Genomic DNA, 25,417 nt, shown 5'->3' with positions numbered 1-25,417 from the left:
GAAATGCTATTCATTGACTACAGCTCAGTGTTCAACACCATAGTGCCCTCAAAGCTCATCACTACGCTGGGACTAAACACCTCACTCTGCAACTGGATTCTGGACTTCCTGACGGGCCTCCTCCAGGTGGTAAGGGGAGGTAACAAAAACATCCGCCACGCTGATCCTCAACACGGGGACCACTCAGGGGTGCGTGCTCAGTCCCCTCCTGTACTCCCTGTTCAGTTCACTCATGACTGCATGGCCAGGCACGACTCCAACACCATCATTAAGTTTGCCGATGACACAACAGTGGTAGGCCTGATCACCGACAACGACAACGATGGTCAGAGACCTGGTAGTGTAGTGCCAGGTCTACAAACCTCTCCCTCAACGTGATCAAGACAATTGGAGATGATTGTGGACTACAGGATAAGGAGGACCGAGCACGCCCCCATTCTCATCGACGGGGCTGTAGTGGAGCAGTTTGAGAGCTTCAAGTTCCTTGGCGTCCACATCACTAACAAACTAGAACGGTCCAAACACACCAAGACAGTCATGAAGAGGGCACGACAAAACCTACTCCTCCTCAGGAGACTGAAAAGATTTGGCATGGGTCCTCAGATCCTCAAAAGGTTCTACAGCTGCACCATCGAGAGCATCCTGACGGGTTGCATCACTGCCTGGTATGGCAACTGTTCGGCCTCCGACCGCAAGGCACTACAGAGGGTAGTGCGTACGGCCCAGTATCCAGGACCTCTATACCAGGCGGAGTCAGAGGAAGGCCCTAATAATTGACAAAGACTCCAGCCACCCTAGTCATATACTGTTCTCTCTGCTACCACACGGCAAGCGGTACCGGAGCGCCAAGTCTAGGTCCAAGAGGCTTCTAAACAGCTTCCACCCCCAAGCCATAAGACTCCTGAACATCTAATCAAATGGCTACCTAGACTATTTGCACCCCCCTCCTACGCTTCTGCTACTGTCTGTTATTGTCAATGAATAGTCACTTCAATAACTCTACCTACATGTATATATTTTCTCAATTAGTTCGACATCTGTGCCCCTGCAAATTGACTCTGTACCAGTACCCCCTGTTTATAGTCTCGCTATTGTTATTTTACTGCTGTTCTTTAATTACTTGTTACTTTTATTTCTTATTCTTAACAGGTATTACCCAACTCATTGCCACCCCCCCTCCACACACACACACACATTTCCATTTCACACAACTGGTAAGATATTGCAGTGATATGCAGTGATATTGCAGTGATCTTGTCACCAAGAGTGAAGTCTAATACTGAGATCCCTGTTCAAAGAGTAGTAGAACCTTCCACGTAACTCAATTCAATACTGTTTTTTTATTTTATTTTTTATTTCACCTTTATTTAACCAGGTAGGCTAGTTGAGAACAAGTTCTCATTTGCAACTGCGACCTGGCCAAGATAAAGCATAGCAGTGTGAACAAACAACACAGAGTTACACATGGAGTAAACAATTAGCAAGTCAATACTTAACTGTAACGAGAAAGATCTTCTTAATCGCTCGATCGAAATCTAAAGGCAATGTTCCGCAATAAGGTTTGACTGTTATAGGTAAAATGTTTTACCTTTCCGGTGGATTTGGGCCCTTTCCATATGCAGAAGTAGCAGATGACCCAAGCCAGAGCCAGACACAGAGCCAGTTCCCAGCGTAGTTTCCCGATGTGTTCAATCCCACTGGAGATCTTGAGGACACGACGTCTGTTTCAGCAACGACGACAAAAAAAACATATCAGGAAAGACACACAATTAATAAAATATCTCAATATCTCACAGGGTAGCCTAGTGGTTAGAGCATTGGACTAGTAACCGAAAGGTTGCAAGTTCAAATCCCTGAGCTGACAAGGTACAAAATCTGTCGTTCTGCCCTTGAACAGGCAGTTAACCCACTGTTCCTAGGCCGTCATTGAAAATAAGAATTTGTTCTTAACTGACTTGCCTGGTTAAATAAAGGTAAAATAAATAAAAATATATAGAAAGTGTTTGTCATGCATGTCAATGACCATACGCGTTGGCAAGATATGACATGCAGATTTGGGACCGGCCCTGGTTCAACTCTTAAGGTTTGGGACCAGGCCAGAAAGACATCAACAGGGAATACCAAGTGACTTCATTGTATTTCAATATGGCTGCCATGGAGTCCATGAACGGACAATACTGACCTCACAAAACTAGCAACACTTTCTGAAATGTGACATGACGACATTGTAATTAGCATGAAACTAGTATACTGTAAAATATGACATGACGATACTGTAATTAGCATGAAACTATTATACTGTAAAATGTGACATCTCAATACTGTAATTAGCATGAAACTAGTATGCTGCCACTTACACAACACTTAGTTGTTGTCAATTCTCCATGAACACCAGATTATAGTACAGATGCCATGTCGTTATTTGAGCCAGTTTTTGCAGATAAATAAACCTGCAGCAACAGGAAACGCGAATTGTGGATTATAATTAATGGACATGTTTTGTATAGGGGTTGATACATTTTTCATTAGGGCAAATCAAGTCTGAAATTCTAAAGTGGAAACGACAAACTATTGAATACACTACAAGTTTTCATTTCCGGCTGCGTAGGAAAATTCCTGCAACAACAGGATGATCAACTGAAGGTACTACATCTGTAAAAGTGTAGGAAACTGGTTAGCCAGCTGATTCAAACTCCTACTCTGGCTCAATCTGGGAGAGCTACAGTGGGATAGGCTAACCTCTGACTACGCTAACCATAGCATAGGCTAACCTCTGAATAGGCTAACCATAGGATAGGCTAACCTCTGAATAGGCTAACCATAGGATAGGCTAACCTCTGAATAGGCTAACCATAGGATAGGCTAACCTCTGACTACGCTAACCATAGGATAGGCTAACCTCTGAATAGGCTAACCATAGGATAGGCTAACCTCTGAATAGGCTAACCATAGGATAGGCTAACCTCTGAATAGGCTAACCATAGGATAGGCTAACCTCTGACTACGCTCTGGATAAGAGCGTCTGCTAAATGACTTAAATGTAAATGTAAATGCTAACCATAGGATAGGCTAACCTCTGAATAGGCTAACCATAGGATAGGCTAACCTCTGACTACGCTAACCATAGGATAGGCTAACCTCTGAATAGGCTAACCATAGGATAGGCTAACCATAGGATAGGCTAACCTCTGAATAGGCTAACCTTAGGATAGGCTAACCTATGAATAGGCCAACCATAGGATAGACAAACCTCTGAATAGGCTAACCTCTGAATAGGCTAAGCATAGGATAGGCTAACCTCTGAATAGGCCAACCATAGGATAGACTAACCTCTGAATAGGCTAACCATAGGATAGGCTAACCTCTGAATAGGCTAACCATAGGATAGGCTAACCATAGGATAGGCTAACCTCTGAATAGGCTAACCATAGGATAGGCTAACCTCTGAATAGGCCAACCATAGGATAGACTAACCTCTGAATAGGCTAACCATAGGATAGGCTAACCTCTGAATAGGCTAACCATAGGATAGGCTAACCTCTGAATAGGCTAACCATAGGATAGGCTAACCATAGGATAGGCTAACCTCTGAATAGGCTAACCATAGGATAGGCTAACCATAGGATAGGCTAACCTCTGAATAGGCTAACCATAGGATAGGCTAACCTCTGAATAAGCTAACCATAGGATAGGCTAACCTCTGAATAGGCTAACCATAGGATAGGCTAACCTCTGAATAAGCTAACCATAGGATAGGCTAACCTCTGAATAGGCTAACCATAGGATAGGCTAACCTCTGAATAAGCTAGCCATAGGATAGGCTAACCTCTGAATAGGCTAACCATAGGATAGGCTAACCTCTGAATAAGCTAACCATAGGATAGGCTAACCTCTGAATAGGCTAACCATAGGATAGGCTAACCTCTGAATAAGCTAACCATAGGATAGGCTAATCTCTGAATAAGCTAGCCATAGGATAGGCTAACCTCTGAATATGATGTGATAAGCTAGGTAACCAAACAGGGTTTTGCTACGGTATTTTGACTCAACCTGCTCCTAGAGTAGATGGCTATGAGCGTTAGCTAGCTGTTTGGCATCACTCCTATAGTCCGGTCATCGATTGTCCAGGTTCAGAGAGATATCATACAGTAGCATTTCATATCCTTAATAGCTGCCTGTGTGTCTCCCCCCCAAAAAACACACCCTATTCCCTATATAGTGCACAACTTTTGGCCCTATGGGTAGTGCACTATATAGGAAATAGTGTGACATTTGGGGCAGAGCCTCGCAGTGATACAGTAGCCTTGCCATCTCCTCTATGGCCGCCTGCCCTTTGGCAGCGAGACAGGAAATCCTGCTCCCAACAACACAACATGCTGACACGAACAGATTTGTCTCCACATCATAACATCTCCGGCTGTGCAAGAGACATACACTGACGCTGGTAGACATAGAACCATTTAAAATGACTGACAAATTATCAGGGAAATGGTTAAGTATGTCAATCGTAGGCTACAGCAAATTGTTGTCAGTGCTCTTAGGGTTTCACACTGAGTTTCCCACCGTTTTATATATATATATATGCCATTTAGCAGACGCTTTTATCCAAAGCGACTTACAGTCATGTGTGCATACATTCTACGTATGGGTGGTCCCGGGAATCGAACCCACTACCCTGGCGTTACAAGCGCCATGCTCTACCAACTGAGCTACAGAAGGACCACAGAGTACTGTAGCCAAACCAACAGTAGGCTGTCTGCATATACACTAATATACTGGAGCCCAGGATTGGGATCATGTGCGTTTCAATTCCAGTCAATTCAGAATAAAAAAAACTAATTCCAATTCCAGAATTTGCTCATTGAAAAGCATTGGAAATAATTGGAATTGGAAATTCATTGCACTTCCTGAATTGACTAGAATTGAAATGGAATTTACTTGAATATCTGCTGGTGTCACAGTCACAATAGACTGGCTACGCATACAGTAGCCACAGGGATACAGCTAGCTAGGTTGCAATGGAGCCCGCTTCGCCTGGAAAAGCTAACGAATGTTTCCAGCGTTGTAGAAGCTGTGTTTACTACGTTCTTATGTGGGACAATACTGACAATCCGGAGTTCCAATGTTCCAATCCGGAGTTCCAATGTTCCAATCCGGAGTTCCAATGTTCCAATCCGGAGTTCCAATGTTCCAATCCGGAGTTCCAATGTTCCAATCCGGAGTTCCAATGTTCCAATCCGGAGTTCCAATGTTCCAATCCGGAGTTCCAATGTTCCAATCCGGAGTTCCAATGTTCCAATCCGGATTTCCAATGTTCCAATCCGGAGTTCCAATGTTCCAATCCGGAGTTCCAATGTTCCAATCCGGAGTTCCAATGTTCCAATCCGGAGTTCCATCAGGACATCAATAATCTGCTCCCTAACATTATACACCTGCATCAGGACATCAATAATCTGCTCCCCAACATTATAAACCTGCATCAGGACATCAATAATCTGCTCCCTAACATTATAAACCTGCATCAGGAAATCAATAATCTTCTCCCTAACGTGATAAACCTGCATCAGGACATCAATAATCTGCTCCCCAACATTATAAACCTGCATCAGGACATCAATAAGCTGCTCCCGGACATTATAAACCTGCATCAGGAAATCAATAATCTGCTCCCTAACATTATAAACCTGCATCAGGAAATCAATCATCTGCTCCCCAACATTATAAACCTGCATCAGGACATCAATAAACTGCTCCCAAACACTTTAAACCTGCATCAGGAAATTGAGTCTATCATAGTTCGTGTGGGATTCAAGGACATTATGAAGGACAGCTCAGAACAGCTGAAGATGGATTACAGAACTGATTGGGTCTCTGCTTGACACCAACAAACGCCCCATAATATCTGGCCATCTGCCCTCCCTAAATCGTGACATTGAATGGTTCAGCAGACTTGTATCCCTCCATAACTGGCTACCAGACTATTGCAGTTCTGTGGGTGTAACATTTATTGACCATTTTGATACCTTCTGGAAACAAAGCTTGTTTTATAAGGAAGATGGGATCCACCCACATCATTTGTGTTCCTGGATCATTTCCCAGCATTATAAGGCTGCGTTGAGACAATGATTTATCAATGACCCAAACCCAGCTCAGTTAATCCCCACCATTGAGACACTGAGTCATCATAATGCTTCAGCAAATGTACATTATCCCAAAGTTTCAAAGGCTGGGACTAATATAGTGTCTATGAGGTCATACAATATGTTTAGTAGTGATTCCTATGTTGTTGATGCAAAGCATATTTGCTGGTCTGTGGTGTGTAATGAGGAGCAAACAGACGCTGCACCAGACACATTCATGAAATTACTTATTCCAGTTACTAATAAGCATAATCCCATTAAGAAAATGACTAAAACCAGTTAAATCCCCATGGATTGATGAGGAATTGAAAAATAGTATGGTTGAGAGGGATGATGCAAAAGGAATGTCAAAAAAGTCTGGCTGCACAACCGATTGGCAAAGGTACTGCAAATTGATAAAGCATGTGACTAAACTGAATAAAAAGAAGAAGAAACTACACTATGAAACAAAGATAAATGACAAAGAATGATAACAAAAAGCTTTGGAGCACCTCACATGACATTTTGAATGACATTTTGGGCAAAAAGGCAAACTCAGCTCCCTCATTCATTGAATCAGATGGCCCATTCATCACAAAACCCCACTGATATTGCCAATTACTTTAATAATTTGTTTAATTGGCAATATTAGCAAATTTAGGCATGACATGCCAGCAACAAACACTGACACTACACATCCAAGTATAACTGATTAAATTATGAAATACAATCATTGTAAATTTGAATTCTGTAAAGTGAGTGTGGAAGAAGTGAACAAATTATTGTCGTCTATCAAGAATGACAAGCCACTGGGGTCTGACAACTTGGATTAAAAATTACTGAGGAAAATACCGGACGATATTGACACTCCTATTTGCCATATCTTCAATTAGCATGAGGATCCATAATAAACCAGGAAGAGTAGCTGCTGTCTTGGCAGGAACTAATGGGGATCCATAATAAACCCCAGGAAGAGTAGCTGCTGCCTTGTCAGGAACTAATGGGGATCCATAATAAACCCCAGGAAGAGTAGCTGCTGCCTTGGCAGGAACTAATGGGGATCCATAATAAACCCCAGGAAGAGTAGCTGCTGCCTTGGCAGGAACTAATGAGGATCCATAATAAACCCCAGGAAGAGTAGCTGCTGCCTTGACAGGAACTAATGGGGATCCATAATAAAACCCAGGAAGAGTAGCTGCTGCCTTGACAGGAACTAATGGGGATCCATAATAAACACCAGGAAGAGTAGCTGCTGCCTTAGCAAGAACTAATGAGGATCCATAATAAACCCCAGGAAGAGTAGCTGCTGCCTTGACAGGAACTAATGGGGATCCATAATAAACCCCAGGAAGAGTAGCTGCTGCCTTGGCAGGAACTCATATGGATCCATAATAAACCCCAGGAAGAGTAGCTGCTGCCTTGGCTGGAACTAATGGGGATCCATAATAAACCCCAGGAACTAATGAGGATCCATAATAAACCCCAGGAAGAGTAGCTGCTGCCTTGGCAGGAACTCATATGGATCCATAATAAACCCCAGGAAGAGTAGCTGCTGCCTTGGCTGGAACTAATGGGGATCCATAATAAACCCCAGGAGCTAATGGGGATCCTTAATAAACCCCAGGAAGAGTAGCTGCTGCCTTGGCTGGAACTAATGGGGTTCCATAATAAACCCCAGGAAGAGTAGCTGCTACCTTGGCAGGAACTAATGGGCATCCATAATAAACCCCAGGAAGATTAGCTGCTACCTTGGCAGGAACTAATGGGGATCCCTAATAAATACAAATACAGCTACAGTAGCTTATGTAAAGAATGTCAGGCAAAACTAAATCTGAGACGTCTTAGGAGCACTTACACCAATGGTGGGATGTGACCTGTGACCGATGTGCAACCCATGAATATAGTTCAGCTATACAGTATGGTGTAGTTCGGCTATATAGTATACTTCAGCTATATAGTATAGTTCAGCTATACAGTATGGTGTAGTTCGGCTATAGAGTATAATTCAGCTATATAGTATAGTTCAGCTATATAGTATAGTATAATTCAGCTATATAGTATACTTCAGCTATATAGTATAGTATAATTCAGCTATATAGTATGGTGTAGTTCGGCTATATAGTATACTTCAGCTATATAGTATAGTTCAGCTATACAGTATGGTGTAGTTCGGCTATAGAGTATAATTCAGCTATATAGTATAGTTCAGCTATATAGTATAGTATAATTCAGTTATATAGTATGGTGTAGTTCGGCTATATAGTATACTTCAGCTATATAGTATAGTTCAGCTATATAGTATGGTGTAGTTCGGCTATAGAGTATAATTCAGCTATATAGTATAGTATAATTCAGCTATATAGTATAGTATAATTCAGCTATATAGTATAGTTCAGCTATATAGTATAGTATAGTTCAGCTATATAGTAAAGTTCAGCTATATAATATAGTATAATTCAGCTATATAGTATAGTATAGTTCAGCTATATAGTATAGTATAATTCAGCTATATAGTATAGTATAATTCAGCTATATAGTATAGTTCAGCTATATAGTATAGTATACTTCAGCTATATAGTATAGTATAGTTCAGCTATATAGTATAGTATACTTCAGCTATATAGTATAGTTCAGCTATATAGTATAGTATACTTCAGCTATATAGTATAGTATAGTTCAGCTATATAGTATAGTATACTTCAGCTATATAGTAAAGTTCAGCTATATAGTATAGTATACTTCAGCTATATCGTAAAGTTCAGCTATATAATATAGTATAATTCAGCTATATAGTATAGTATAATTCAGCTATATAGTATAGTTCAGCTATATAGTATAGTATACTTCAGCTATATAGTAAAGTTCAGCTATATAGTATAGTATACTTCAGCTATATAGTACAGTTCAGCTATATAATATAGTATAATTCAGCTATATAGTATAGTATATATAGTTCAGCTATATAGTAAAGTTCAGCTATATAATATAGTATAATTCAGCTATATAGTATAGTTCAGCTATATAATATAGTATATAATATAGTTCAGCTATACGTGCAGTATCAATGTAAATATAATTTTATGTTTTAATTTATCCTTTCTTTAACTCGGCAAGTCGTTATTTACAATGACAGCACTACACCGGCCAAATCCGCACGACGCTGGGCCAATTGTGAGCCATCCCATGGGACTCCCAATCACGGCCGGTTGTGGTACTAGCCTAGATGCTGATACTATACATACAGTATGTATATATTATAAAACAATGTACTCACTCCCAGAACTCTACAACAGGCGAGGTGGAGTTGGGGTTGAAGGTGAAATTGGTGCCGTTCCTCTGGAAATCGACACAGTTCTCTACAAGGAAACAGTGAACATATCACAGTTCTCTACTAGGAAACAGGGAACATATCACAGTTCTCTACAAGGAAACAGGGAACATATCACAGTTCTCTACTAGGAAACAGTGAACATATCACAGTTCTCTACTAGGAAACAGGGAACATATCACAGTTCTCTACTAGGAAACAGGGAACATATCACAGTTCTCTACTAGGAAACAGGGAACATATCACAGTTCTCTACTAGGAAACAGTGAACATATCACAGTTCTCTACAAGGAAACAGGAAACATATCACAGTTCTCTACTAGGAAACAGGGAACATATCACAGTTCTCTACTAGGAAACAGGCAACATATCACAGTTCTCTACTAGGAAACAGAAACAGAGAACATATCACAGTTCTCTACTAGGAAACAGTGAACATATCACAGTTCTCTACTAGGAAACAGGGAACATATCACAGTTCTCTACAAGGAAACAGTGAACATATCACAGTTCTCTACTAGGAAACAGTGAACATATCACAGTTCTCTACTAGGAAACAGTGAACATATCACAGTTATCTACTAGGAAACAGGGAACATATCACAGTTCTCTACTAGGAAACAGGGAACAGATCACAGTTCTCTACTAGGAAACAGGCAACATATCACAGTTCTCTACTAGGAAACAGAAACAGAGAACATATCACAGTTCGCTACTAGGAAACAGGGAACATATCACAGTTCTCTACTAGGAAACAGGGAACATATCACAGTTCTCTACTAGGAAACAGGGAACATATCACAGTTCTCTACTAGGAAACAGGGAACATATCACAGTTCTCTACTAGGAAACAGGGAACATATCACAGTTCTCTACTAGGAAACAGGGAACATATCACAGTTCTCTACTAGGAAACAGGGAACATATCACAGTTCTCTACTAGGAAACAGGGAACATATCACAGTTCTCTACTAGGAAACAGTGAACATATCACAGTTCTCTACTAGGAAACAGACAGTGAACATATCACAGTTCTCTACTAGGAAACAGGGAACATATCACAGTTCTCTACAAGGAAACAGGGTACATATCACAGTTCTCTACTAGGAAACAGGGAACATATCACAGTTCTCTACTAGGAAACAGGGAACATATCACAGTTCTCTACTAGGAAACAGGAACATATCACAGTTCTCTACAAGGAAACAGGGAACATATCACAGTTCTCTACAAGGAAACAGACAGGGAACAGATCACAGTTCTCTACAAGGAAACAGGGAACATATCACAGTTCTCTACAAGGAAACAGGGAACATATCACAGTTCTCTACTAGGAAACAGAAACATATCACAGTTCTCTACTAGGAAACAGACAGAGAACATATCACAGTTCTCTACTAGGAAACAGGGAACATATCACAGTTCTCTACTAGGAAACAGGGAACATATCACAGTTCTCTACTAGGAAACAGGGAACATATCACAGTTCTCTACTAGGAAACAGGGAACATATCACAGTTCTCTACTAGGAAACAGGGAACATATCACAGTTCTCTACTAGGAAACAGACAGAGAACATATCACAGTTCTCTACTAGGAAACAGGGAACATATCACAGTTCTCTACTAGGAAACAGGGAACATATCACAGTTCTCTACTAGGAAACAGGGAACATATCACAGTTCTCTACTAGGAAACAGGGAACATATCACAGTTCTCTACAAGGAAACAGACAGTGAACATATCACAGTTCTCTACTAGGAAACAGTGAACATATCACAGTTCTCTACTAGGAAACAGGGAACATATCACAGTTCTCTACTAGGAAACAGGGAACATATCACAGTTCTCTACAAGGAAACAGACAGTGAACATATCACAGTTCTCTACTAGGAAACAGTGAACATATCACAGTTCTCTACTAGGAAACAGGGAACATATCACAGTTCTCTACTAGGAAACAGTGAACATATCACAGTTCTCTACTAGGAAACAGGGAACATATCACAGTTCTCTACTAGGAAACAGGGAACATATCACAGTTCTCTACTAGGAAACAGGGAACATATCACAGTTCTCTACTAGGAAACAGGGAACATATCACAGTTCTCTACTAGGAAACAGTGAACATATCACAGTTCTCTACTAGGAAACAGGGAACATATCACAGTTCTCTACTAGGAAACAGGGAACATATCACAGTTCTCTACAAGGAAACAGGGAACATATCACAGTTCTCTACTAGGAAACAGGGAACATATCACAGTTCTCTACAAGGAAACAGGGAACATATCACAGTTCTCTACTAGGAAACAGGGAACATATCACAGTTCTCTACTAGGAAACAGGGAACATATCACAGTTCTCTACTAGGAAACAGGGAACATATCACAGTTCTCTACAAGGAAACAGGGAACATATCACAGTTCTCTACTAGGAAACAGGGAACATATCACAGTTCTCTACTAGGAAACAGGGAACATATCACAGTTCTCTACTAGGAAACAGGGAACATATCACAGTTCTCTACTAGGAAACAGGGAACATATCACAGTTCTCTACTAGGAAACAGGGAACATATCACAGTTCTCTACTAGGAAACAGGGAACATATCACAGTTCTCTACAAGGAAACAGACAGTGAACATATTCAGTATTGAACAACATGGAGGTAGATGGTCAGACTAGACTAGACTAGAATATAATAGAATACACAAGAATAGAATAGACTATAATATAATATAATACACTAGAATAGACTATAATATAATATAATACACTAGAATAGAATAGACTAGAATATAATAGAATAGAATAAATGTTTTTATTTTATTTTTTATAAGTAGGACCCAGGTGAAGCAGGATGCATTATGGGTCTCAACGGAACAGGTGTGTTCTCACCTGTGTTCCAGTAGTGATCACACGAGGCCCAGGGTAGCTCCGTGGTGAAGCAGTTGAACAGGTAGAAGATAGCCCAGGACAGGATAACCACATAATACACATTCAAATGGGCCACGATCACCTGGGTCGCATAGCCAATACCTGTAGAACAGACAGGGAGATTACACAGGCATGAAACAGACAGAGATTACACAGGCATGAAACAGACAGAGATTACACAGGCATGAAACAGACAGAGAGATTACACAGGCATGAAACAGACAGAGAGATTACACAGGCATGAAACAGACAGAGAGATTACACAGGCATGAAACAGACAGAGAGATTACACAGGCATGAAACAGACAGAGAGATTACACAGGCATGAAACAGACAGAGAGATTACACAGGCATGAAACAGACAGAGATTACACAGGCATGAAACAGACAGAGATTACACAGGCATGAAACAGACAGAGATTACAAGGCAGAAACAGACAGAGAGATTACACAGGCATGAAACAGACAAGAGAGATTACACAGGCATGAACAAACAGAGAGATTACACAGGCATGAACAAACAGAGAGATTACACAGGCATGAAACAGACAAGAGAGATTACACAGGCATGAACAAACAGAGAGATTACACAGGCATGAAACAGACAGGGATTACACAGGCATGAAACAGACAAAGAGATTACACAGGCATGAACAAACAGAGATATTACACAGGCATGAAACAGACAGAGAGATTACACAGGCATGAACAAACAGAGATATTACACAGGCATGAAACAGACAGAGAGATTACACAGGCATGAAACAGACAGGGAGATTACACAGGCATGAAACAGACAGGGAGATTACACAGGCATGAAACAGACCAGGGGGTGTCCTGGTACATCAAGCTGTCTCACTATAGAAACAGGAGATAGACTAGTGTCCTGTCCAGGGGTGTCCTGGTACATCAAGCTGCCTCACTACAGAAACAGGAGATAGACTAGTGTCCTGTCCAGGGGTGTCCTGTACATCAAGCTGCCTCACTACAGAAACAGGAGATAGACTAGTGTCCTGTCCAGGGGTGTCCTGGTACATCAAGCTGTCTCACTACAGAAACAGGAGATAGACTAGTGTCCTGGCCCCCAATGACTTAAATGTAAATGTAAATGTCCTGTCCAGGAGGTGTGCTGCCTCACTACAGAAACAGGAGATAGACTAGTGTCCTGTCCAGGGGGTGTCCTGGTACATCAAGCTGCCTCACTACAGAAACAGGAGATAGGAGTCTATGAGCTGTTCAGCGGGACAGAGAGAGAGAAAATACTCAGGAAGGTTTAAACAAACACAGAACACACAGAACATACAGAACATAGAGAACATACAGAACACACAGAACATACAGAACACACAGAACATACAGAACACACAGAACACACAGAACACACAGAACATACAGAACACACAGAACATACAGAACATACAGAACATACAGAACACACAGAACACACAGAACATACAGAACATACAGAACATACAGAACACACAGAACATACAGAACACACAGAACATACAGAACACACAGAACACACAGAACACACAGAACATACAGAACACACAGAACATACAGAACACACAGAACATACAGAACACACAGAACATACAGAACACACAGAACACACAGAACATACAGAACACACAGAACATACAGAACACACAGAACATACAGAACACACAGAACACACAGAACACACAGAACACACAGAACATACAGAACACACAGAACATACAGAACACACAGAACATACAGAACACACAGAACATACAGAACACACAGAATATACAGAACACAGAGAACATACAGAACACACAGAACATACAAAACACACAGAACATACTGAACACACAGAACACACAGAACACAGAGAACATACAGAACATACAGAACAGAACACAGAACACACAGAACATATAGAACACACAGAACACACAGAACACACAGAACATACAGAACACACAGAACATACAGAACACAGAGAACATACAGAACACACAGAACATACAGAACATACAGGTATATAAATTCATCGGAAGGAAAAAACACAGAGAGAATAAACCGGCATGGGATGGATAGTATTTACATAAAGATGAATATAAAACATTATTTGACTTCCTTTCTCACTACGTTGGATAAATAACATCAATCATTACTTGAATTAAAGACATAAGACATATAGGTCATAAGATAGATAAACATGAACAGTCAGCACAATCACCAGGACAGGATAAGTACTTAACTAATACTCAACTAGGATTGTAATCGAGAGGGTGATTGTTTATTTCGTTTTTATTATCATTATGAAGGGAATATAAAACACAATAGTTGACTTTTGTGTTAATAATAGAACCAAAATATAATTATTTAATGACATTAATGACATTATTTATTTTGTAATCGAGAAGAAAAAATAAAATAAATAAAGGCATTATTACCTTCAAAGAGCGGGCAGCATTTCCTCCAACATGTGATGCCTCCTTCGCTGGTGAACTGTCCCAGAGCTGTCTCCAGGAAGAACACCGGGATGCCACAGCATATAAAGAAGATTATATATGGTACGAAGAACGCACCTGGAAAACACACACACACACACACAGACACACACACACACACACACAGTCACAGACACACAGACACAGACACAGACACACACAGACACAGACACAGACACAGACACACACACACACACACACAGACACAGACACAGACACAGACACAGACACAGACACACACACAGACACAGACACAGACACAGACACAGACACACACACACACACACACACACACACACACAGACACAGACACACACGCACGTTGACTAGTGTTAAAAGAACGGTTCTTAATAATTATACATTATGGGGCCCAGTTTCCCGGACACGGAAAACTCCTTGGAGTAAGAAAAAAAAGCCATTTTGAATGAAGATTATAATATTGAAAGTCCTAGAAGATTCTGTTTTTTACAGTACTCAAAAGACTCTTTCTTGAATAAAGAAGGACTAGTGGTCACATGGTTAGCAGATGTTATTGGTCACATGGTTAGCAGATGTTATTGGTCACATGGTTAGCAGATGTTATTGGTCACATGGTTAGCAGATGTTATTGGTCACATGGTTAGCAGATGTTATTGGTCACATGGTTAGCAGATGTTATTGGTCACATGGTTAGCAGATGTTATTGGTCACGTACAGTTTAGCAGATGTTATTGGTCACATGGTTAGCAGATGTTATTGGTCACATGGTTAGCAGATGTTATTGGTCACATGGTTAGCAGATGTTATTGGTCACATGGTTAGCAGATGTTATTGGTCACATGGTTAGCAGATGTTATTGGTCACGTACAGTTTAGCAGATGTTATTGGTCACATGGTTAGCAGATGTTATTGGTCACATGGTTAGCAGATGTTATTGGTCACATGGTTAGCAGATGTTATTGGTCACATGGTTAGCAGATGTTATTGGTCACATGGTTAGCAGATGTTATTGGTCACGTACAGTTTAGCAGATGTTATTGGTCACATGGTTAGCAGATGTTATTGGTCACATGGTTAGCAGATGTTATTGGTCACATGGTTAGCAGATGTTATTGGTCACGTACAGTTTAGCAGATGTTATTGGTCACATGGTTAGCAGATGTTATTGGTCACATGGTTAGCAGATGTTATTGGTCACATGGTTAGCAGATGTTATTGGTCACACGGTTAGCAGATGTTATTGGTCACACGGTTAGCAGATGTTATTGGTCATGTACAGTTTAGCAGATGTTATTGGTCACGTACAGTTTAGCAGATGTTATTGGTCACATGGTTAGCAGATGTTATTGGTCACGTACAGTTTAGCAGATGTTATTGGTCACATGGTTAGCAGATGTTATTGGTCACATGGTTAGCAGATGTTATTGGTCACGTACAGTTTAGCAGATGTTATTGGTCACACGGTTAGCAGATGTTATTGGTCATGTACAGTTTAGCAGATGTTATTGGTCACGTACAGTTTAGCAGATGTTATTGGTCACATGGTTAGCAGATGTTATTGGTCACATGGTTAGCAGATGTTATTGGTCACATGGTTAGCAGATGTTATTGGTCACGTACAGTTTAGCAGATGTTATTGGTCACATGGTTAGCAGATGTTATTGGTCACACGGTTAGCAGATGTTATTGGTCACATGGTTAGCAGATGTTATTGGTCATGTACAGTTTAGCAGATGTTATTGGTCACGTACAGTTTAGCAGATGTTATTGAGGGTGTAGGGAAATGCTTGTTCACATATTAACCACCAGATTAACATACAAATCCGCTACAATGTCATTGTTACAACACAGGTTTAAATCTCTTGGAAGTTGCATCAACACAATTAAATATCTGACCTCCTCTGTTGTTATAACAGAGGTCGGGGAACATCTGACCTCCTCTGTTGTTATAACAGAGGTCGGGATAGATCTGACCTCCTCTGTTGTTATAACAGAGGTCGGGGAACATCTGACCTCATCTGTTGTTATAACAGAGGTCGGGGAACATCTGACCTCCTCTGTTGTTATAACAGAGGTCGGGGAACATCTGACCTCATCTGTTGTTATAACAGAGGTCGGGATATATCTGACCTCCTCTGTTGTTATAACAGAGGTCGGGAACATCTGACCTCATCTGTTGTTATAACAGAGGTCGGGGGAACATCTAACCTCTGTTGTTATAACAGAGGTCGGGAACATCTGACCTCCTCTGTTGTTATAACAGAGGTCGGGATATATCTGACCTCCTCTGTTGTTATAACAGAGGTCGGGGAACATCTGACCTCATCTGTTGTTATAACAGAGGTCGGGATATATCTGACCTCCTCTGTTGTTATAACAGAGGTCGGGGAATATCTAACCTCCTCTGTTGTTATAACAGAGGTCGGGGAACATCTAACCTCCTCTGTTGTTATAACAGAGGTCGGGGAACATCTGACCTCATCTGTTGTTATAACAGAGGTCGGGATATATCTGACCTCCTCTGTTGTTATAACAGAGGTCGGGGAACATCTGACCTCCTCTGTTGTTATAACAGAGGTCGGGGAAATATCTAACCTCCTCTGTTGTTATAACAGAGGTCGGGGAACATCTAACCTCCTCTGTTGTTATAACAGAGGTCGGGGAACATCTGACCTCCTCTGTTGTTATAACAGAGGTCGGGATATATCTGACCTCCTCTGTTGTTATAACAGAGGTCGGGGAACATCTGACCTCCTCTGTTGTTATAACAGAGGTCGGGATAGATCTGACCTCCTCTGTTGTTATAACAGAGGTCGGGGAACATCTGACCTCATCTGTTGTTATAACAGAGGTCGGGGAACATCTGACCTCCTCTGTTGTTATAACAGAGGTCGGGGAACATCTGACCTCATCTGTTGTTATAACAGAGGTCGGGGAACATCTGACCTCATCTGTTGTTATAACAGAGGTCGGGGAACATCTGACCTCCTCTGTTGTTATAACAGAGGTAGGGATATATCTGACCTCCTCTGTTGTTATAACAGAGGTCGGGATATATCTGACCTCCTCTGTTGTTATAACAGAGGTCGGGGAATATCTAACCTCCTCTGTTGTTATAACAGAGGTCGGGGAACATCTAACCTCCTCTGTTGTTATAACAGAGGTCGGGATATATCTGACCTCCTCTGTTGTTATAACAGAGGTAGGGATATATCTGACCTCATCTGTTGTTATAACAGAGGTAGGGATATATCTGACCTCCTCTGTTGTTATAACAGAGGTCGGGGAACATCTGACCTCATCTGTTGTTATAACAGAGGTCGGGGAAATATCTAACCTCCTCTGTTGTTATAACAGAGGTCGGGGAACATCTAACCTCCTCTGTTGTTATAACAGAGGTCGGGGAACATCTAACCTCCTCTGTTGTTATAACAGAGGTCGGGGAACATCTGACCTCATCTGTTGTTATAACAACCCTATGATCTCATGGAAGAACAGCTACGGTGTAGTCCCCCCTAATGACCTACAACATGTTTGAATCAATGTCTTACCTCCTCCAGTCTTATAGCACAGGTAAAGGAACAGTCATGTAATGGCTTAGATGTTGGGTTGTTAGTCGCTGGACCCAGGTTCCAGTCCCAGTCAGAATTTGCTATAATACAGTAGAATATCTTACCTCCTCCATTCTTGTAACACAGGTAGGGGAAACGCCACACGTTTCCCAGCCCTATGATCTCTCCGGCCACCGACAGGACAAACTCAATCTTGTTGTTCCAGTGGCCCCTCTCGTTGACCGGCTTCTTGTCGTTGGCTGCCTCGAAGTCCAGGGCGTCCTCTGGTTTGCCATTGATTACCGAGACTTTCTTCTCGCCTGTCATGGCGTTGCAACAGCCTGAAATTAAACGAATCGATTTTACACTCCTTCAATTAGATTAAACCTCTGGTTTAAGGCTATACAGTGATATTTTGATTTTGAAGCATGTTGATGATGAGGCAGCTGAGAGAGGCGGCCAGGGACAGGGTAGAGTAGAGTTAGAGTAGAGTTAGGGTAGAGTAAAGGAGAGTAGAGTAAAGGAGAGTAGTACGGCCGGGGACAGGGTAGAGTAGAATTAGAGTAGAGTAAAGGAGAGGAGAGTATAGTTAGGGTAGAGTAAAGGAGAGTAGAATTAGAGTAGAGTAAAGGAGAGTAGAGTTAGAGTAGAGTAAAGGAGAGTAGAGTTAGAGTAGAGTAGTACGGCCAGGGACAGGGTAGAGTAAAGGTGAGTAGAGTAGAGCAGAGTTAGAGTAGCGGTAGAGTATAATATAGAGTATAATAGAGAGTATAATATAATAGAGTAGAATATGGTAGAGAGGAATAGAGTAGAGTAGAGTAGAGTAGAGTAGAGTAGAGTAGAGTAGAGTAGAGTAGAGTAGAGTAGAGTAGAGTAGAGTAGAGTAGAGTAGAGTAGAGTAGGAGTAGGAGTAGAGTAGAGTCGTGGCCAAAATAATTTTGTGAATGACACAAATATTAATTTCCACAAAGTTTGCTGCTTCGGTGTCTTTAGATATTTTTGTCAGATGTTACTATGGAATACTGGAGTATAATTACAAGCATTTCATAAGTGTCAAAGGCTTTTATTGACAATTACATGAAGTTGAGGCAAAGAGTCAATATTTGCAGTGTTGACCCTTCTTTTTCAAGACCTCTGCAAACCGCCCTGGCATGCTGTCAATTAACTTCTGGGCCACATCCTGACTGATGGCAGCCCATTCTCGCATAATCAATGCTTGGAGTTTAACAGAATTTGTGGGTTTTTGTTTGTCCACCTGCCTCTTGAGGATTGACCACAAGTTCTCAATGGGATTAAGGTCTGGGAAATTTCCTGGCCATGGACCAAAAAAATAGCGATGTTTTGTTCCCCGAGCCACTTGGTTATCACTTTTGCCTTATGGCAAGGTGCTCCATCATGCTGGAAAAGCCATTGTTGGTCACCAAACTGTTCCTGGATGGTTGGAAGAAGTTGCTCTCGGAGAATGTGTTGGTACCATTCTATATTCACGGCTGTGTTCTTAGGCAAAATTCTGAGTGAGCCCACTCCCTTGGCTGAGAAGCAACCCCACACATGAATGGTCTCAGGGTGTTTTACTGTTGGCATGACACCGGAGAGTGAGAGGTATATTTGGAGTAGTGTTAGAGTAGAGTGAAAGAAGAATAGAGTACGAGTAGAATAGAGGTAGAGGTAAAGTAGAGTACAGTTCGAGTAGAGTAGAGTAGAGTAGAGTGAGAGAAGAGTAGAGTTAGAGTAGAGTAGAGTAGAGTAGAGTAGAGTAGAGTAGAGTAGAGTAGAGTAGAGTAGAGTTAGAGTAGAGTAGAGTAGAGTAGAGTAGAGTAGAGTAGAGTAGAGTAGAGTAGAGTAGAGTGAGAGAAGAGTACAGTTAGAGTAGAGTAGAGTAGAGTGAGAGAAGAGTACAGTTAGAGTAGAGTAGAGTAGAGTAGAGTAGAGTAGAGTAGAGTAGAGTAGAGTGAGAGAAGAGTTAGAGTATAGTTAGAGAAGAGTTAGAGTAAAGTAAGAGTATAGTTGGAGTAGAATAGAGTAGAGTTAGAGTAGAGCAGAGCTAGAGAAGCGTTAGAATAAAGTAAGAGTAGCGTAGTGTTTGAGTAGAGTATAGTAGAGTAGAGGTAGAGTAGAGTACGGTTAGAGAAGAGTAGAGTTACAGTAGAGTTACAGTAGAGCAGAGCTAGAGAAGAGTTAGAGAAGAGTTAGAGTAAAGTAAGAGTACAGCTGGAGTAGTGTTCGAGTAGAGTATAGTAGAGTAGAGGTATACTAGAGTAGAGTATAGTAGAGTTATAGTAGAGTAGAGTTAGAGTACAGTATATGTAGAGTTAAAGTAGAGTTAGAGTATAGTAGAGTAGAGTTATAGTAGAGTAGAGTTAGAGTAGAGTAGAGTTATAGTAGAGTTATTGTATGTATAGTAGAGTAGAGTTATAGTAGAGTAGAGTAGAGTTATAGTAGAGTTATAGTAGAGTAGAGTAGAGTTATAGTAGAGTAGAGTAGAGTAGAGTTATAGTAGAGTAGAGTTATAGTAGATAAGAGTTATAGTAGAGTTATGGTAGAGTTATAGTAGAGTGGAGTTATAGTAGAGTAGAGTTACAGTAGAGTAAAGTAGAGTTATAGTAGAGTAGAATTATAGTAGAGTTATAGTAGAGTAGAGTTATAGTAGAGTAGAGTTATAGCAGAGTAGAGTTATAGTAGAGTAGAGTTATAGTAGAGTTATAGTAGAGTAGCATTATAGAAGAGTAGAGTTATAGTAGAGTATAGTTATCATTGAGTAGAGTTATAGTAGAGTTATAGTAGAGTAATAGTAGAGTATAGTAGAGTTATAGTAGAGTAGAGTAGCGTTATAGTAGAGTAGAGTTATAGTAGAGTAGAGTTATCGTAGAGTACAGTTATAGTAGAGTAGAGTTATAGTAGAGTAGAGTTATAGTAGAGTAGAGTGGAATTATAGTAGAGTAGAGTAGAGTTATAGTAGAGTATAGTTATAGTAGAGTAGAGTAGAGTAGAGTTACAGTAGAGTAGAGTTAAAGTAGAGTAGAGTTATAGTAGAGTAGGGTAATAGTAGAATATAGTAGAGTTATAGTAGAGTATAGTAGAGTAGTTATAGTAGAGTAGAGTAGAATTATAGTAGAGTAGAGTAGTTATAGTAGAGTAGAGTTATAGTAGAGTAGAGTTATAGTAGAGTATAGTAGAGTTATAGTAGAGTAGAGTAGAATTATAGTAGAGTAGAGTAGAGTTATAGTAGAGTAGGGTAATAGTAGAGTATAGTAGAGTTATAGTAGAGTTATAGTAGAGTAGAGTAGTTATAGTAGAGTAGAGTTATAGTAGAGTAGGGTAATAGTAGAGTATAGTAGAGTTATAGTAGAGTAGAATTATAGTAGAGTAGAGTATAGTTATAGTAGAGTAGAGTTATAGTAGAGTAGAGTTATCGTAGAGTACAGTTATAGTAGAGTAGAGTTATAGTAGAGTAGAGTTATAGTAGAGTAGAGTGGAATTATAGTAGAGTAGAGTAGAGTTATAGTAGAGTATAGTTATAGTAGAGTAGAGTAGAGTAGAGTTACAGTAGAGTAGAGTTAAAGTAGAGTAGAGTTATAGTAGAGTAGGGTAATAGTAGAATATAGTAGAGTTATAGTAGAGTATAGTAGAGTAGTTATAGTAGAGTAGAGTAGAATTATAGTAGAGTAGAGTAGTTATAGTAGAGTAGAGTTATAGTAGAGTAGGGTAATAGTAGAGTATAGTAGAGTTATAGTAGAGTAGAGTAGAATTATAGTAGAGTAGAGTAGAGTTATAGTAGAGTAGGGTAATAGTAGAGTATAGTAGAGTTATAGTAGAGTTATAGTAGAGTAGAGTAGTTATAGTAGAGTAGAGTTATAGTAGAGTAGGGTAATAGTAGAGTATAGTAGAGTTATAGTAGAGTAGAATTATAGTAGAGTAGAGTATAGTTATAGTAGAGTAGATTTATAGTAGAGTAGAATTAGAGTAGAGTAGAGTTGGAGTAGAGTAGAATAGAGTTGGAGTAGAGTAAAGGTAGAGTAGAGTAGAGATAGAGTAGAGTTATAGTAGAGTAGAGTTAGAGTAGAGTAGAGTTAGAGTAGAGTAGAGTTAGAGTAGGGTAGAGTAGAGTTAGAGTAGAGTTATAGTAGAGTAGAGTTATAGTAGAGTAGAGTAGAGTAGAGTAGAGTAGAGTAGAGTAGAGTGAGAGAAGAGTACAGTTAGAGTAGAGTAGAGTAGAGTTATAGTAGAGTTAGAGTAGAGTTAGAGTAGAGTTATAGTAGAGTTAGAGTAGAGTAGAGTTATAGTAGAGTAGAGTTATAGTAGAGTTAGAGTAGAGTTATAGTAGAGTTAGAGTAGAGTTATAGTAGAGTTAGAGTAGAGTAGAGTTATAGTAGAGTAGAGTTATAGTAGAGTTAGAGTAGAGTTATAGTAGAGTTAGAGTAGAGTAGAGTTAGAGTAGAGTAGAGTAGAGTTGGAGTAGAGTAGAGTAGAGTTAGAGTAGAGTAAAGGTAGAGTAGAGTTCCACCACTTTAGGATGACACTGGGAGACTGGGAGTCTTCGACTACAATCACAGGAAATTACACTAGAGATTTGTCTGACATGCATTTACAATGTGGGGTCTCCATGACCTACAAGAACCTCAACTTAAGCCCTGTTACAAAATTGGTATGATATAGTTTATAAACGGACATTCAAATAAAATAAAATAGAGCTGTGTCGTCAATCATGAGGTCCCCCAAATGCAACAATTGTCTCTCCCATTAAGGAACAAACAGCATGACACAATTGAATTTAGGTGTGACAAAGTAATGAGCGCAAAACCACACATCATCAACTCTTACAATTGATTTTAAAAATCATGATTCGTATCGACCCCGCCTTCCCCCTCGTCTGGTGGATGAAAGAAAGCATGAATTGACAAAGAGGTGAAGTCTGAAGTCACACTACTCACCGATATACTGTAGGTTATATAGTAAAGAATATACTGTAGGTTATATAGGAAAGAGAACCAGGACGCGATAAAGAAGGAGAGAAAAAAAGGAAGTTCTGGATGTTTTTCCGCCGTCAGTTGAATGTGGTTGTTTTTGTTTTGTCTCCGTCTATATAAAGGAAGATTCCGGTTAGGCGGCAGCGGTAGATTTCTCGTACCAGGCTCGCGCTGGATAGGATAACATGCAACTGCGCAGCCGGTGGGTAAAGCGCGCGATGTGTTCTCCTAACGCCTCCGGTTGGACAGAAGCCACGAGGTAACCGTGGCTTCACACAGGGCGGTGTTTCACACACCATTGTAAACTCACGCTACACAGCACAGGGGAAAAGGGGGGGGGACGGAGTTACGAAGACCAACGGAAAGATAACCAGGCTGAACAAAATGAGGAAAAATGATAGCCTATAGCTCACCGACTCGAGAGAGTGTGAGGTTTTATTATTGGTAATAATAATAATAATAATAATATATGTCATTTAGCTGACGCTTTTATCCAAAGCGACTTACAGTCATGTGTGCATACATTCTACGTATGGGTGGTCCCGGGAATCGAACCCACTACCCTGGCGTTACAAGCGCCATGCTCTACCAACTGAGCCACAGTGTGTGGGTATTTGTTGTTTTCGTTGAGCCAGGGGGTGGGGGGTGGGGGGACTTTGATTTAGAAATTTGACGGAACTGTATTGTGAATGTACTGTATAGAGTCATACAAGCTTTTGTGGCAGTATGGCTGGTGACATTGTCATGCTGGAGGTTCATGTCAGGATGAGCCTGCAGGAAGGGTACCACATGAGGGAGGAGGATGTCTTCCCTGTAATGCACAGCGTTGAGATTGCCTGCAATGACAACAAGCTCAGTCCGATGATGCTGTGACACACCGCCCCAGACCATGAAGGACCCTCCATCTCCAAATGTATCCCTCTCCAGAGTACAGGCCTCGGTGTCACGCTCATTCCTTCGACGATAAACGCAAATCCGACCATCACTTCTGGTGAGACTAAACCGTGACTCGTCAGTGAAGAGCACTTTTTGCCAGTCCTGTCTGGTCCGGTGACGGTGGGTTTGTGCCCATAGGTGACGTTGTTGCCGGTGATGTCTGGTGAGGACCTGCCTTAAAACAGGCCTATAAGTCCTCAGTCCAGCCTCTCTCAGCCTATTGCGGACAGTCTGAGCACTGATGGAGGGATTGTGCGTTCCTGGTATAACTTGGGCAGTTGTTGTTGCCATCCTGTACCTGTCCTGCAGGTGTGATGTTCGGATGTACCGATCCTGTGCAGGTGTTGTTACACATGGTCTGCCACTGCGAGGACGATCAGCTGTCCATCCTGTCTCCCTGTAGCTCTGTCTTAGGCGTCTCACAGACAGGACATTGCAATTTATTGCCCTGGCCACATCTGCAGTCCTCATGCCTCCTTGCAGCATGCCTAAGGCACATTCAAGCAGATGAGCAGGGATCCTGAGCATATTTCTTTTGGTATTTTCCAGAGTCAGTAGAAAGGCCTCTTTAGTGTCCTAAATTTTCATAACTGTCACCTTAATTGCCTACCATCTGTAAGCTGTTTGTGTCTTAATGACCGTTCCACAGGTGCATGTTCATTCATTGATTATGGTTCATTGAACAAGTGTAGGGAAACAGTGTTTAAACCCTCTACAATGAAGATCTGTGAAGTTATTTTGATTTTTATGAATTACTTTGAAAGGCAGGGTTCTGAAAAAAGGGAAGTTTCTTATTTTCGAATTCGTACTGATGAGGCAAATCACTTTCTGGTCCCCTTTAACTGTATTGAATATCCTCCAATCGAAACACACAAGAAACTTGTCATAAAACGCCCAAGCTAACAGACCAACCAGCATGTAGCACAGGGGTCAGTCATCAGTCCGAGCTGTGCTGTGCATAAAGAGTAGTGGCCACCAGAGAAGCAGACTGGCAGGAAGTCACTGGTCCTTTGAAAGCAACACTGGCTGCTGTTTCCCTTTATTCTATTATCATTTCAATTAGCATGTTAGTCGTTTAGCAGACGCTCTTATCCAGAGAGACTTACAGTCAG

The 25,417-nt window shown here is 40.9% G+C and overlaps 1 protein-coding gene across 1 annotated transcript in view; it reads right to left on the bottom strand.

Moving 5' to 3' along the window:
- slc6a11b (solute carrier family 6 member 11b) overlaps positions 1-23,390 on the bottom strand; it is a 91,076-nt gene extending 67,686 nt beyond the window's left edge. Inside the window, exons 1-6 of the mRNA XM_052474240.1 lie at positions 23,334-23,390; positions 18,528-18,743; positions 14,816-14,950; positions 12,348-12,488; positions 9,394-9,475; positions 1,589-1,721 (exon numbers count right to left, since the gene is read on the bottom strand). Of these exons, the coding sequence (XP_052330200.1) occupies positions 1,589-1,721; positions 9,394-9,475; positions 12,348-12,488; positions 14,816-14,950; positions 18,528-18,729 (693 nt within the window). The 5' untranslated portion in view covers positions 18,730-18,743; positions 23,334-23,390. The remainder of the gene's footprint in view (positions 1-1,588; positions 1,722-9,393; positions 9,476-12,347; positions 12,489-14,815; positions 14,951-18,527; positions 18,744-23,333) is intronic.
- Positions 23,391-25,417: the final 2,027 nt, after the last annotated feature.

Source organism: Oncorhynchus keta, chromosome 21 (genome assembly GCF_023373465.1).
Source record: "Oncorhynchus keta strain PuntledgeMale-10-30-2019 chromosome 21, Oket_V2, whole genome shotgun sequence".
NCBI lineage: Eukaryota > Metazoa > Chordata > Actinopteri > Salmoniformes > Salmonidae > Oncorhynchus > Oncorhynchus keta.
The sequence above is the reverse complement of the archived record's forward strand: the minus strand, read 5'-3'. Positions and strand labels throughout refer to the sequence as shown.